Consider the following 13,597-nt stretch of genomic DNA (forward strand, 5'->3'; position numbering starts at 1 on the left):
GACGTATTTGTGGTGCCACCCCTATCATGAAATAGTTACCCCAGAGAGGCTCACCTGATGCCATCCCTATGGTCTCCTTTTGGTGCCCAAGTGCAGACCTCTTCATTCACCCAGGTCTTTTTGAAGCAACTTGCGTTTAAAGAGAGTGTTGTAAACCTGGTCTTCCAGTAGTTGAGTTGTGTTCTATTTTCTATTCCGAACTGGTTGGTTTGGAAGGAAAGTGTTGTGCTACATTCTATGGTTTCCAGTATATTTCAATTATTTTAATTTTAATTATTTTCTGTGTGTGTGTGTTTATTCTGTTGCTTATGCAGCAATAAATAAAATAAGTACTGAAGTTCCAAGGAACTTTGTGGCTAGGCTTTCTGGCTATTTTGCTTGTCCTGCACATATGGAACCTGGTTTTTTTCTTACATGTGCCTTGATATGCTGCTAATATTTGTGCATAAAAATGAGTTATGTGTGACCAGTTGCACCAGAATTTGGGCGGCGATGCTCATTTGAATACAGATGTAGTCTATCTGCACCAAATTACTTTAAATGGGATACACATTCAGACGCCCATCTCCACCCACATTCTGGTGCAACTGATGCTGAAGTTGAATCCTGAAGTTGAAATGAGACCTTGAACTTTACTGTTTTTGTATTGCACCATAGAATGTACCTGCATTGAAAAATCCCAAGTCTTACCATATATTTATCCTTAATTTTTGCTTTAGGACAGAATGTTTGGCCAAAGATATCATGCAAGACATTGGATACAATGACATTGTAGTTCTCTGTGTACTTAAAGGTGGCTACAAATTCTGTGCTGACCTTGTGGAGCATATTAAGAATCTCAGTAGAAATTCAGAAAGGTTCATCTCCATGAAAGTTGACTTTGTCAGACTGAAAAGTTACCTGGTAAGTAATGATTTTGCATACTTAAAGAAAAAGGGGGGACGGACCCTCGTGAGTTGAATGTAGTCTGATTACAGTTTGTATACATGGATTTTTATTTTTTTAAAAAGGCAGGCATCAAAGTCCAACCTTCCCAGTTTTTGCTGTTGCAGGCTTCAATGAATAAACTGATGTAATGTAACGAATTAACTTTTCTCCTTTCGTGAACAGAACAGGAATTTGGGAGATGACACACTCAACTTGAGATCTGGTTGATTTTTTAAGGATCCTAAATGATTTACTCCATTACAGCTTTATTGCATCCGTTGTTCCTTCTCGCTCAGTGAAACTGAACCGGTCAACACAAAGTTCCATTAATAATAATAATAATAATAATAATAATAATAATAATAATAATATAATATATGTATGTATACCCTAGCCACTCTGGGCGGCTTCCAACAAAACATTAGAATACAATAGTGTGTCAAACATTAAAAGCTTCCCTGAACAGGGCTGCCTTCAGATGTCTTCTACAAGTCTGGTAGTTGTTTTTCTCTTTGACATCTGGTGGGAGGGCATTCCACAGGGCAGGTGCCACTACCAAGAAGGCCCTCTGCCTGGTTCCCTGTAACTTGGCTTCTCACACTGAGGGAACTGCCAGAAGGCCCTCGGCGCTGGACCTCAGTGTCTGGGCAGAATGATGGGGGTGGAGATGCTCCTTCAGGTATACTGGACCGAGGCCATTTAGGGCTTTAAAGGTCACCACCAACACTTTGAATTGTGCTCGGAAATGTACTGGGAGCCAATGTTTAAGCCTATTTAAGATCACAGCATAGATGTGCCTTAGGTTTGAAGCAAGACTCAAGCCAAAATCCAAAGAAAGTCCCAGGTGGTGGAGGTGGGACTGAGATCTGACACTTCTTTCTCTTACACAGCACCATCCACACATTCAGTAGCAAATGGCTAAGGAACAGGGAGGGGTCTATAAAGCAGTTTGTGATATGACTTGTTGTTCCACAGATGTTTGGAGAAACAGTGTGAACAATTCTACCGTGTTAGCACAAGCCCCTTGGGCAAACCAGAGCAGCACTTTTGGATCTTTGCCATTTTTTTACAGCGAGCTATTTGTTTTTGTTGTGAATCCTTATAATAGAAGGAACAGGAAGGTAGAAGCATCCCACCCACAGGACTGGCCCCAGACCAAATGCAGGGAACATCCCCACCAGCCCCCTCTCTGTGTTCAGGTTTTTGGATGTCTTGATTTTTATTGGATTCATAGTCCATTTCATGACTCGGCACAATTTGCAATCATGCAATTTGCATCCACAGTTCTTGTGGATCAGGAACTAGTTAAGTTAGCAGGGAGCAAAGAGTAGGATGGAGCTCAGAAAATGAAGTGTTTCCTCCCTCCCCTCAAGGATCTGTATTCATCATCATCATCATCATCAAACCTTTACAGTGGTACCTCGGGTTACATACGCTTCAGGTTACATACACTTCAGGTTACAGACTCCGCTAACCCAGAAATATTACCTCAGGTTAAGAACTTTGCTTCAGGATGAGAACAGAAATCGTGCTCCGGCAGCGTGGCAGCAGTGGGAATCCCCATTAGCTAAAGTTGTGCTTCAGGTTAAGAACAGTTTCAGGTTAAGAACGGACCTCCGGAACGAATTAAGTACGTAACCAGAGGTACCACTGTATTGGCATCACATACAAACATTCAGAATAAATAGGCCAGTGCGATCTTGTCACCATTTCAACAGTACAGTGGTACCTTGGGTTAAGTACTTAATTCATTCCATAGTTAACCTGAAGCACCACTTTAGCTAATGGGGCCTCCTGCTGCCGTCGCTCTGCCGGAACACAATTTCTGTTCTTATCCTGAAGCAAAGTTCTTAACCTGAAGCACTATTTCTAGGTTAGCGGAGTGTGTAACCTGAAGCGTATGTAACCCGAGGTACCACTGTACAGTCATTTGCCAAAGGGAAGAAGAGGTGAGCAAGATCTGTATTCGGACCTGCGCTTTTTAAGCAGTGATGTGAACAAGTTTGCTGATGATACTAAGTTGTTCAGGGTTGTTCATGAGTTGTTAACTGGCAGCGATTGACTAGGAGCAAGACTTTGGAGCTGTAGCAAATAGGTCAGTGGAGATGTCAGTGCACCATGCAGTAGCTGTAAAAAAAAAAGGGCAGATTCTATGCTGAGGGATCATATTGAAAGGAACTGAGAATAAAATTCCTGACATCATTAACGCTGTTATGGGGTGCAGCCACATTTGGAATGCTGTGTACCATTCTGGCTGCCTCACCTCATAAAAAGAGAAATGGGATAGTTGGGAAATGTTCAGAAGAGGGTAACCCAAATGATCAAGAGTATGGAGCAGGTCCTCTAGGAGGAAAGGTTGCGGCATTCGGACCTTTTTTAGTTTAGGGGAAAGGCAAATAAGGGGTGACATGATAGAAGAACGTAAAATTACGCACGATGGAGAGAAAGTGGCTGGAGAAAATTTGTTCTCTCTCTCATAACACTGGAACGCGTGGACACCCAATGGAAGCTGAATGTCGAGAGAACAGGCAAAAAAAAGTACTTTTACTCACCCAGTGCTTAGTTAAACTATGGGAATCGATCCTACAGGAGATATTAACAGAATATTAAAAACACGATAAAACATCAGATATTAAAAGCTTCCCTAAACAGGGCTGCCTTCAGATGTCTTCTAAAAGTCAGATAGTTGTTTATTTCCTTGACATCTGATGGGAGGGTGTTCCACAGGGCGGGCGCCACCACCAAGAAGGCCCTGTGCCTGGTTCCCTGCAACCTCACTTCTCGCAGTGAGGGAACCACCAGAAGACCCTCGGCGCTGGACCTCAGTGTCTGGGTTGAATGATGGGGGTGGAGACTCTCCTTCAGGTATACTGGGCTGATGCCATTTAGGGTTTTAAAGGTCAGCACCAACACTTTGAATTGTGCTCGGAAACGTACTGGGAGCCAATGTAGGTCTTTCAGTTCACATCTAACGCCAAGCCAAACCATGGCTAAGTGCAAAGTAGGAACTTGCTGTCAAAGTCATGTCCGTTCCTCCCCTGGTGCTGCTGCACTGCAGAGTGCTATATCACAGTTTGGCTTAGTGTTGCATTCAAAATCCAGGCTCATGGTTTGTATGGTTAAGGAGACAACTGGTTAACTAGATAGCTGGAAACAGATTCTTCCCCTCGTCTCCTCAGGAGTCACCTGGGTCACCTCATAAATCCAGCCCTGTACCCCAACACTGGGCAGGAGATGAAGATAGCAATCTTGCACACCCCAGGAATCCATCCCATTCAGCTGCCAACCCCAGGGTGGTGGAGGGCTGTGTTCAGTTTCTACACCAATGTTTGTATGGACACATTTATGATCAACCAGAACCAATGCTGGTATCAGCCTGAATATCCCTTTCAGTTGCTTTGCATTATTTTTCTGTGTGGGATCAAACCTCCTTGCTTTCCTTGCTCTGTTCTTCCATTGCATTTTAATATCTCAGTTTTATTTTTATCTAATTCGCTTTCTGTGGCCAGATAGTGGTTTTCCTTGAACGCATTTACTCCCCAACCCCGCCATTCTCTTCCAGCTTCCCCCTTACTAACCATTTCCTGTTTCTCTCTCTCTCTCTCTCTCTCTCTCTCTCTCTCTCTCTCTCTCTCTCTCTTTTCCTTAAGGGAGTCCTGCTGCTTTCTGTTCCCTTTCCATACAGCTGTGCTCTCTTCTGTCTCCAACTGTTTGTCTCGGAGAGCCATGTACAGGTCTTGTAAACACTGGTGGGATTCTGATGTCTTTTCTTGCTCCACGTTCAGCATTCATGGCTAACAGGTTAGTTCATCGTAGACAATGGTAAATGGAAGCGGGGGGGGGGGGGAGATAATCTGGATTTAACCGCTTAGGAAATACGCTACAAAGTTTTAGTGCAGCCTCCCCCTTCTTTTTTCTTCCTGTGTGCAAGGAGAGGTTTTTGGCATCTGCCAACGCTTGCTACCTTACCAACACAGCCTGACAGAAAGCCTTGGCTGCAACCCACAGCAAGCAAACACATCAGAACAACGCAACTCGGCCAGGCTTTCTCCTGCTTTCTCAATACCGGACACAAAGGCAAGCGCTGGACAGTTTCAAAAGCCGTGCAGGGGGGCAGGCAGTTTGAATATAATGTCTTTATGCGCATGCAAATGGAGTCCTTTTGGATGGCAGGTACCGCCTGAGCCAATGGAGGTTCCATCTGCCTTCACAAGTATATAAAAATTCCAGCTAGAGCCAAAACTGCTCATGGATGGTAGTTGTTTTTGCAAAGGATTTCAGTTGAAAAACACCCCTCAAAAGCCCATAACCCTTGAAAAGATTTTCAGCACTCCTTTTTTTTTAGGTTCATTTGTGAAACCCTCCACTTTCTCCGCCTATTTTTTTTAATTGATTTTTGAAAATATGATCAGATGAACCATATATTCTCCTGCCTTTCTTCACCCCCACCTTTCAGTGTGACTCACAGTGAGAAGACGAGGGAAGGGGACGATCATTATATGTATCTATTTGACCTAGCTCTGTATTGTGATGCTATGGCTCCGGTGCCAGGCTTGTATTGTTTTTATCTCAAGTGCCTTCACTTGCCCTCAGCGACATCTTTATATAGCTCAATCTGATTGGTTACGTAGATTGTGACATTTTCCTCATTCAATGTGTGATCCCTGATGGGCTAGAATCGCCCGGGAACGAGGAAGAACCACAGAATATACGATATAAAGGTTTTGAGAGAAAATGTCTACACAACTAGTACTGCAAGTAAAAACTAGAAATCAAAACTGGGAAATACTCACTGCAGTTCCATCCTCACGCATCAACGTGAATTTCTCGCTCATTTATAGTCAGGTACTTGGCCTGGAACTTGGTGAAACCAGGGCTTTCTTTGCAACTTCCAGTCAACTGCAACTTCCTCGCAAGCACCATTGAATTGAATGGGAGTTTGCACAAGAACTCACTACAGCTATTGTGCAGCTCCTGTTTGGCTGCTAACCCCAATGGCTATGTTCTGCCTCCACTGTAATATAATAATAATAATAATAATAATAATAATAATAATAATCATGTTTATACATACATACATACCAGTACATATCTGTGGCTGCCCAGATGTTGTTGGACTACAACTCCTATCATCCCTCACCATTTTTGCTATCCTGGCTGGGGCTGATGGGAGTTAGAGTTTAAGAAGATCTGGAGGGCTACAGGTCCCTCATTGTTACATATTTAAAAAAAAATATTAGAGAAGCCCTCATCTAAAAGTTGCTAAATGTGACTGGTATTTTAAATAAATTTTCACTGTACAGTGGTACCTCAGATTACATACGCTTCAGGTTACACACTCCGCTAACCCAGAAATAGTGCTTCAGGTTAAGAACTTTGCTTCAGGATAAGAACAGAAATCGTGCTCCGGGGCGGCAGCAGGAGGCCCCATTAGCTAAAGTGGTGTTTCAGGTTAAGAACAGTTTCAGGTTAAGAACGGATCTCCGGAACGAATTAAGTACTTAACCCGAGGTACCACTGTATTTCTACAGAAGGGATGCAGGCAATTTGAAAAAAAAGTTATATGGTCTCCTAGAAGAATATTTTTAGTAGTGACTGTTGAATATGTGTTTCAGCTTTGAAAATGGCATTTTCAACTTCTGTTATCAATAAAGTAACTCTTTGTTCATTCCTGTGTTTATAGGAAATCTTCAAAAGAAAGTTGTTTTGCTGATGTCTAAATCATGTGGTAGAGAGTGTAAGAGATATGTGGTTTGAGCTAGCTTGCTTAATCCTTTGAAACTCATCACAATTATTTATGGTATCCAGAACATAACTAATTTTTAAAATGTGACCTCCCTACTGAATAACAACCAAGATACACAATGGGTGCATTGATACGTGCACACAACCAAATACATTGATATTATATGTTTGTTTTTTTCCTGCATTCCATTATTTGCAATTTATTTTACAGTTTTCCATTCTCGGCGGTATGTTGTCTCAGACAGAAGGATCCATGCCTGAAAACACTTGAGAAAAACATACAACAATACGGGCTTTGTGCTTGAACCTTTTAGGGAGTCTGATTACACTCATCTAATAGTTCAGGTTTTGGTAAACTGAGATTGGGGTAGCCAAGGTCGTGGTTTCCAGATGTGGCTGGACTTCAGCACCCGTCATCCATGAGCATTGGCTGACGGGAGTTGCAGTTTGACAACATCTGGAGGGCACCATGTTGGCTCTCCGTGCTGTAGACTTATAAGACACTTGGCCATTTTTAAAGTTCGAATAAATTTGTGGGCTACACTAGAACTCTGCAGATCAAGTTTTCTTTTTCAAAAGTGATGAGCTCAAGTCAATATATGTAATCCTGCCCTTCCTCTGAGCTCCCTCTCTGGCTCTCAGTCACCAAACCTACAAAGGTCCTTTGTCTCCACACTTCTTGCCAATGGTACACAGCCCTCCTGTCCCTTGGTCTTGCCTGTGTTGTGTCTACCCTTCCCCACCGCCAGTCCCCATGCTCCACTTTCCCCATCTCCAACTCTTTCCTTAATAGGCTTCTCTGTTCTGTTTGGAATTCCCTTTTTGTTATTCGCTTCTCACCCTGCTTCCTACCCTTTGGCCCTTACTTTGGCCACTCTGCCTCCAGGGTCCTTGTCCACCCAGCATCCCCACCTACTTTGGAATAAATATTTATAGGCTCAGGCTGCTGGGGTTTGTTGCTGTGCTTGGTTTTGGTTGTTGGTTATTGTTGTTTTTGTACTTCTGGCATTATGAGGAATCAGATGCTGCAGCTATGAATGAAGTAATGACTTCCTACCGGGAGACCATCCATTGTGGTTTCCTGGCACGGTAACACAATCCAAAGGGACACTTGATTACTGCTAGATGTTCCACTGCTAATTTAGACGAGTTTCAGTGTTTCATTTATAATGGGGGTAAGTGTGTGCTCTTTTCAGGCTGAAGGATGTTTCCCAAGCGAAATAACCACACTAAAAGCAGATCGGCAGCAAATTTTCTAAAATGCAGCCTGTGGAAACTTCACTTAATTCGTGGCCAGTAGGAAAAAGAAAAACTTAAAAGGCTTGCTAACCTTTAGTGGCATTCAGTCAGTATGCTCAGTGCATTTTGCCAGTTATCTATACCTAATTGGCATGGAAAATTGAACTCATGACTCTCCTTGTAGGAAAACGCACACATGGGTGTGTGTTTTTTTCACCCTGCTCTGTGGGTTACAGGAGAATCTCCACTATTTCAGTTGGTTAAATGCTTTTCCTTGGAAGAAGCCGAGGTCAAGCATTCTGTTCCCTGTGCTTTCATATCTGCGGTCAAAGTGGTGATTTGTATTGTCTTCATTCACAGTATGCGGTCGTGGATTAATTACATATTGGCGCCTGCCTGGTGGAGTGAATTCCCATCACCCCTGAAGCCAATGTTTGCACTAATTTAAGATGAGTTTTTTTAAATGGATGGGAGGGCCAAGTATAAGAAGCCAGTTAGCGCAGAATTTGGCCCTGCAGTACAAGCCTTGGCAAGGGGTTCTTGGCAAGGAATCCTTCCTTTTCTCAGTTTTGGTAGGAGCTGCTTCAGCATTAGTAAGAAGAGCCAAACAAGACTATTATTATAACATATTGGGAATTTTTGAATTGGGCAAGGTTACTGTTAGTGATGGGGAAGAACTGAGGGGTGCCCTGCGGTTTGAGGGAAAGGCATGGATTTGATCTTTTTTTTAGTGGAGGGGAGGATGGCGAGCAAACTGCACTTGTTATTCATGTGTGTGGTTTTTTCTTTTTCTTTTTAACCACTGCTTGCAACCTTGGTTTGTTGGGTGTGCTTAAACCACAGTTTCCTAGTTTGGGTGCTATGGCAAACTGTGGTTTAACAAATCAGGAAATCTTCAGTGAAGTCAGGTCCATGGGATAAACACAAGCACTTGTTCATTCCTGATCATGCCTTGTTGGGCTGGGAATGTGATGTTTAAACCAGACTATTGGCACAGGTGCTTTTGGAGGCAATCTCCCTTGGGAGGAAGAGAAAAGCAGACAAGCTCACTTAGGTCTTCAGTCAGTGAATCTACATCCACAGGTGGATCAGGAAGATACGCCAAGTGGTTCTTGACCAAGTTGTTACTGCCATGTTGGATTTCAGCTACAGCTGGCTAGACCAAAATACACAATGGGCACGGTTTTCTAATTAGACTCTCAGTTTATCAATTTCCACAAATGCTGCAATATGGCAGGAGAAAGGCATGAGCGATTCTAAGCCCATCATTCTGTATTTTGGGCTGTGTGTATTACGTATTAGGCAAAGAGCATTCAGCATCCTGAGATTCTTAGTTTTCCATTTTAAAACATGAAGTTACTAAGCCTGGGGTAACCCAACATGATGCTCTTCTGAAGTTGTTGGAATACAAGTCCCATCATCCCTGACCATTGCCCGTGTTGGCTAGGGCTGATGGAAGTTGGAGTCCCAACAACATCTGGTGTGCACTAATGTTTGCATAACCCCACACTAAGCTGCAAAAGTGTGCTTGAATGTTTGTGGGAGTGTTCCTACAGGTTTCATTGGAGAGTGAGAATTCAGCGTTCTGCATAAAGTCCCTCCCCCATCTTAGAAGAATCAGAATAAATATGCTTAATACCTTTCAGTGTATATGTAGACCAGGCCTTCATTCTAGTACCCTTTCAAATGGGGTGGTTGACTCACAGGCCATAGGATCCCGTTTTTCTTTATAGTTTGTTCCCATGGTACAAGTTCCTTTTGCCACCCTGTGGGAGGATGAGCAGGATATACATTCCAACAATAAGAATAAAGTCCCCTTGGTGTAGATGCTCTAATTTTAACACGCGTAACCCTGCCTATAGCCTATAGCTATCTCACTGAAGGAATAGCAGCAATCCCCTTTGGGAATGCAAGACCCAGAGGACGTTTCAGAGGATCCCAATATGTTCATTCAGCCGTAAATATTAACTAGTGAAAGTGTTGCTTGGGAATTCTAAGAAGGAGGAGGAAAAAAATCAAGGTAGTTCTGAAACCAGTGGTTTAAATCACTGCAGTTTTGGAAGGTTCAAGCTGCCGTCTTGATTCAAAATGGCACCCACTTGTATCCAAATATAGTCAGATACCTGCTTCTTGATCTCAGCATCCATCATGCAAATGAATCAGGACAATGGGCCCATCTAGTCCAGCATTCTGCTCTCGGAGTGGCCAACGAGAGGCCTTTGGGAAACCTGCAAGCAGGACCTGTAAACAAGGGTATTCTCCCCTCCTGTCGTTTCCAGCAACTGGTATATCTTAAGGATCCAAATGCTCAGAGAAAAGAAACAGTTTTCCAAAGTATATAGTGGTTTGTTTGTTTGTTTGTTTTTGTTCCTATATGAATGACAATGCTTAGAGAGCATTTCCTTTCATTTAGCTCTGGAAAAGGAACATTGTTAATTGGAGCAAGCCCAGAAGCATTATAATTTCTCCCAAGGAATTTTATGACATCCTCTGCTGGCATCTCTCAGGCCTTGTTATTTAAAATAGATCAGATGGGGACCCCGCCTTGAAAGGCATAAGCCAGAAAGAGCCTATTCAGTCTAGTTCAAGAATGTGGCAATAGCAAGGAGGCATATTTCAGCACGACATATCCAGTTCCATGTTCTTTCATGTGCCTCATCCATAAGTGGTTCTTGTGATTAAACACTGAGCTAGTTTGAGTTGGGATAGCAGAGCCTTCAGATTTCCAGGAGCTGAAAGAGACCTTGAACAGTGTGGTCAGAAGGCAGCGGGCCTCATGCTTTCAGAGAACGAATGCACTTTGTAGTATTCATGTCTGCATCTGCTGACTGTCCCCATGGTTCTGGTTCCATTATTTTGGAGTTTAGGTCTCCTCTCCAGTCCATGGCCCATTCTTCACAAACCTAGATCTCAAGCATTACTTGCAACTGACCCAGGGTATGGTCTGAAGCTAAGCAGATGTGGGTCTGGCCAACACCTTGATGGGGTACCACATAAACACTGCTTTGGGTTGTAGGGCAGGATATAAATGTAAAATTGCTAACTTGCAGTATCAGCTTGTTCTTAGTACCAACATTTTAAACTTTTTATTGAAAAGATGCTATTACATATTTATTGATTCAGTGGGTATATGGATGATGCATGGCCTATATGATGATGATGCACCTCCTCCACCTGTCCAGTTGACCTGTGGTAAACTAGACGGTCTTTCTGCTCAGGTATCTTAATTGCTGTCCACCACCATTTGTCATTCCCCTGAGACAGTTTATGCCAGGATTAGATTCAGTACCTGACCCTACTTCAGTCCTCGAATGGTTCCAGTTCCTGAATTCCCCAAGTAGGATGTTTGTTTATTTCCAAACTCACCCAAGGCTCATTCATATCTGTATATTCATAAGTGGTGATAATTAAATGCCTTATTCAGGGGCAGCAGGCCACTGAATACCAGTTTCTGTTTTAGAAAGCTTTTCCTGCAGGCCCTGTTTTTGTGGACTTCCCAGAGACACCTGCTTGGCTCCTGTTAGAAGCTTGATCCAACAGAGCTGTTCTTACGATTTCTAAAAGAATTACTGTATTTATAAGCAACCTTAGAGTTAGCATTTTCAGTAACCAAAAAAAATATAATCTTTTGCCTTGCATCTTATGTGACATTAGCAATACAGTTCTCTACATTTCTCCTCAGAAGCTGCAGTCATTTACATGCTTACCTGGGATTAAGCCTCACTGGTCTCATTGGGACTTATTTTTGAGTAAATATGCATAGAATTGCACTGTAAAATGTAGGTTTGTGTCTCTGCAAAGGGGCTTTGAGGTCAAGCTAAAAGTGGTGATACTGTTGGTGGGTGGGTGTGACAGAATATAACTGTGTGCTTACTTTGTTTTTCCACTAGCTTTCCCCCCCTCAAGAAGTTATTTGTGGGATTAAAATAACCCCCATCTGTTGTCTGCAGTATATGAATTTCCAGAAAGGGGAACTTTCTGGACTTAATGATTTCAGTCTTCCGGCAAAATAATTTCAAGTATGCTAATGTTCGCAGAGTGTGAATTTTAAACAATATATATTCATTTTCATTAGTACACAATTCTCCTACTATTCTCTACAGATGCTTCTGTTCCTATGCGGGGGGGGGGGGGAGCATATTCACAACAGGAACTATGATACCTTCTGCTTTCTGCTGTGACAGAAGTATTCCCTGCTCTTAAAAAAAAGTGATGCCTTGACAATCACCCAGATTTGCATGTTTGTTAATGGATGTTTATCCTGGAGGGAAACCTGCTATCCCTTTGCCCTAGGAGGCAAATGGTCTGTATCTGAATATTTTGCCCCATCCTGTAGGGTGGGGGTGAGGAACGTTGGGCCCAGAGACTAAATGTGGCCCTCCGAATCTCTCTGTACGGCCCTCAGAACTCTTCCCAGGTTATGCTCCCAAGGCCACGCCCGTCACCAGCCTTGCTCTGCACCTTCTTCCAATTGCATGGAGTGCGTCCTTGAACTGTGATTGTACCTCTTGCTTGCTAGGCCAGACAGTGACAGGAGTCTGGTGACACACCCACCTCTGCTGTGTAGCCCAAAGAAGATTACACATGGGCTGAAGAAGTTTCTCCAACCCTGTGGCACTCCAGCTATTGCTGAGTTGCCATTGCCTCTGACCACTGGCCATGTTGGCAGGGCTGATGGGAGTCAGAGTCCAACAACTTCTGAAGGGCTACAGGTTTCCTACTCCTGCCTTAGGTTCCCTGTAACTTGGCTTCTCGCAATGAGGAAGCCTCCAGAAGGCCCTCGGCACTGGATCTCAGTGTTACTGTCCAACTTCTTATGCCGTCGTGAACATCATTTTGCACAAACCTCCCTGACCTAACAGGAGAAAAAACAACTGATCTGGCCAACCCATATCAATAGGAGCACATTATGCTGCAAAAATAGAGCTGTCATCAAGTGGAAAGGCATGTTCAGCTGCAAATTAAGCGGGGGGGGGGCTCTCTCAATTCCCCCCCCCCATTCGAGACAGATGTTTTTATTGGTAGACATCTGAGAAAACTGTACTTTTCAGGGAGTTCGGATTTATCAGATGTGCATGGTTCACGGCACAGGGTTACTGAGCTGCTCTAGCTGGCAGATAATCCTGCTCATCCTCCTTTTCATTCATGTAATTAAATTTAGAGGTTAAATCTTCCTTGCTAGTGGTTGAACAGCATTAAAAAACTGTCTTTCTTCTGTCTCCTTCCCCACCCCGGCTGAAACTGCTCACGCAGTGACGCCATTGGGTGGAAGGTTAATCTACAGCAGAGTGGAGAAACACAATATATCACATTGTTTCTGTGCTCTGAAAGAACTCATCATTAGAAAACATCTCACTTTGTTGCGGTTGCACTGGCCCAATCGCCTTGTGCAGCGTTACGGCCGGCCATCTGCAAGCGCCATTCAGCTGTAGTCACCCAGAATCAAGGATGGAAATAATTTCTGCTTGCGATTGAAAAGCCACACAAGATCAGCCAGGTCTTCGTTCTGCAAATCTGCTATTAACACTTTTCCCATCTATGCATAGATGGGCAGTAAGTTGGATTGCCACTGGCATGAGCATTTTGATAAGAGTGCAGTATTAGCCAATAGAGTAGACTGGCACCAGCAGTACTGTTATTGTTGTTGTTGTTACTACTACTACTGTTAGATTTAATGAATCACATT

At 43.2% G+C, this 13,597-nt stretch overlaps 1 protein-coding gene across 2 annotated transcripts in view; it reads left to right on the plus strand.

The window, feature by feature from the left end:
• Positions 1-13,597, plus strand: part of PRTFDC1 (phosphoribosyl transferase domain containing 1) — a 49,635-nt gene that overhangs the window by 8,028 nt on the left and 28,010 nt on the right. For both annotated transcript variants that reach the window (XM_083705137.1, XM_083705136.1), the window contains exon 3: positions 720-903. In XM_083705137.1, coding sequence (XP_083561263.1) covers positions 720-903 — 184 coding nt within the window. The remainder of the gene's footprint in view (positions 1-719; positions 904-13,597) is intronic.

Source organism: Podarcis gaigeae (genome assembly GCF_964106915.1).
Source record: "Podarcis gaigeae genome assembly, chromosome: 12".
Lineage (NCBI taxonomy): Eukaryota > Metazoa > Chordata > Lepidosauria > Squamata > Lacertidae > Podarcis > Podarcis gaigeae.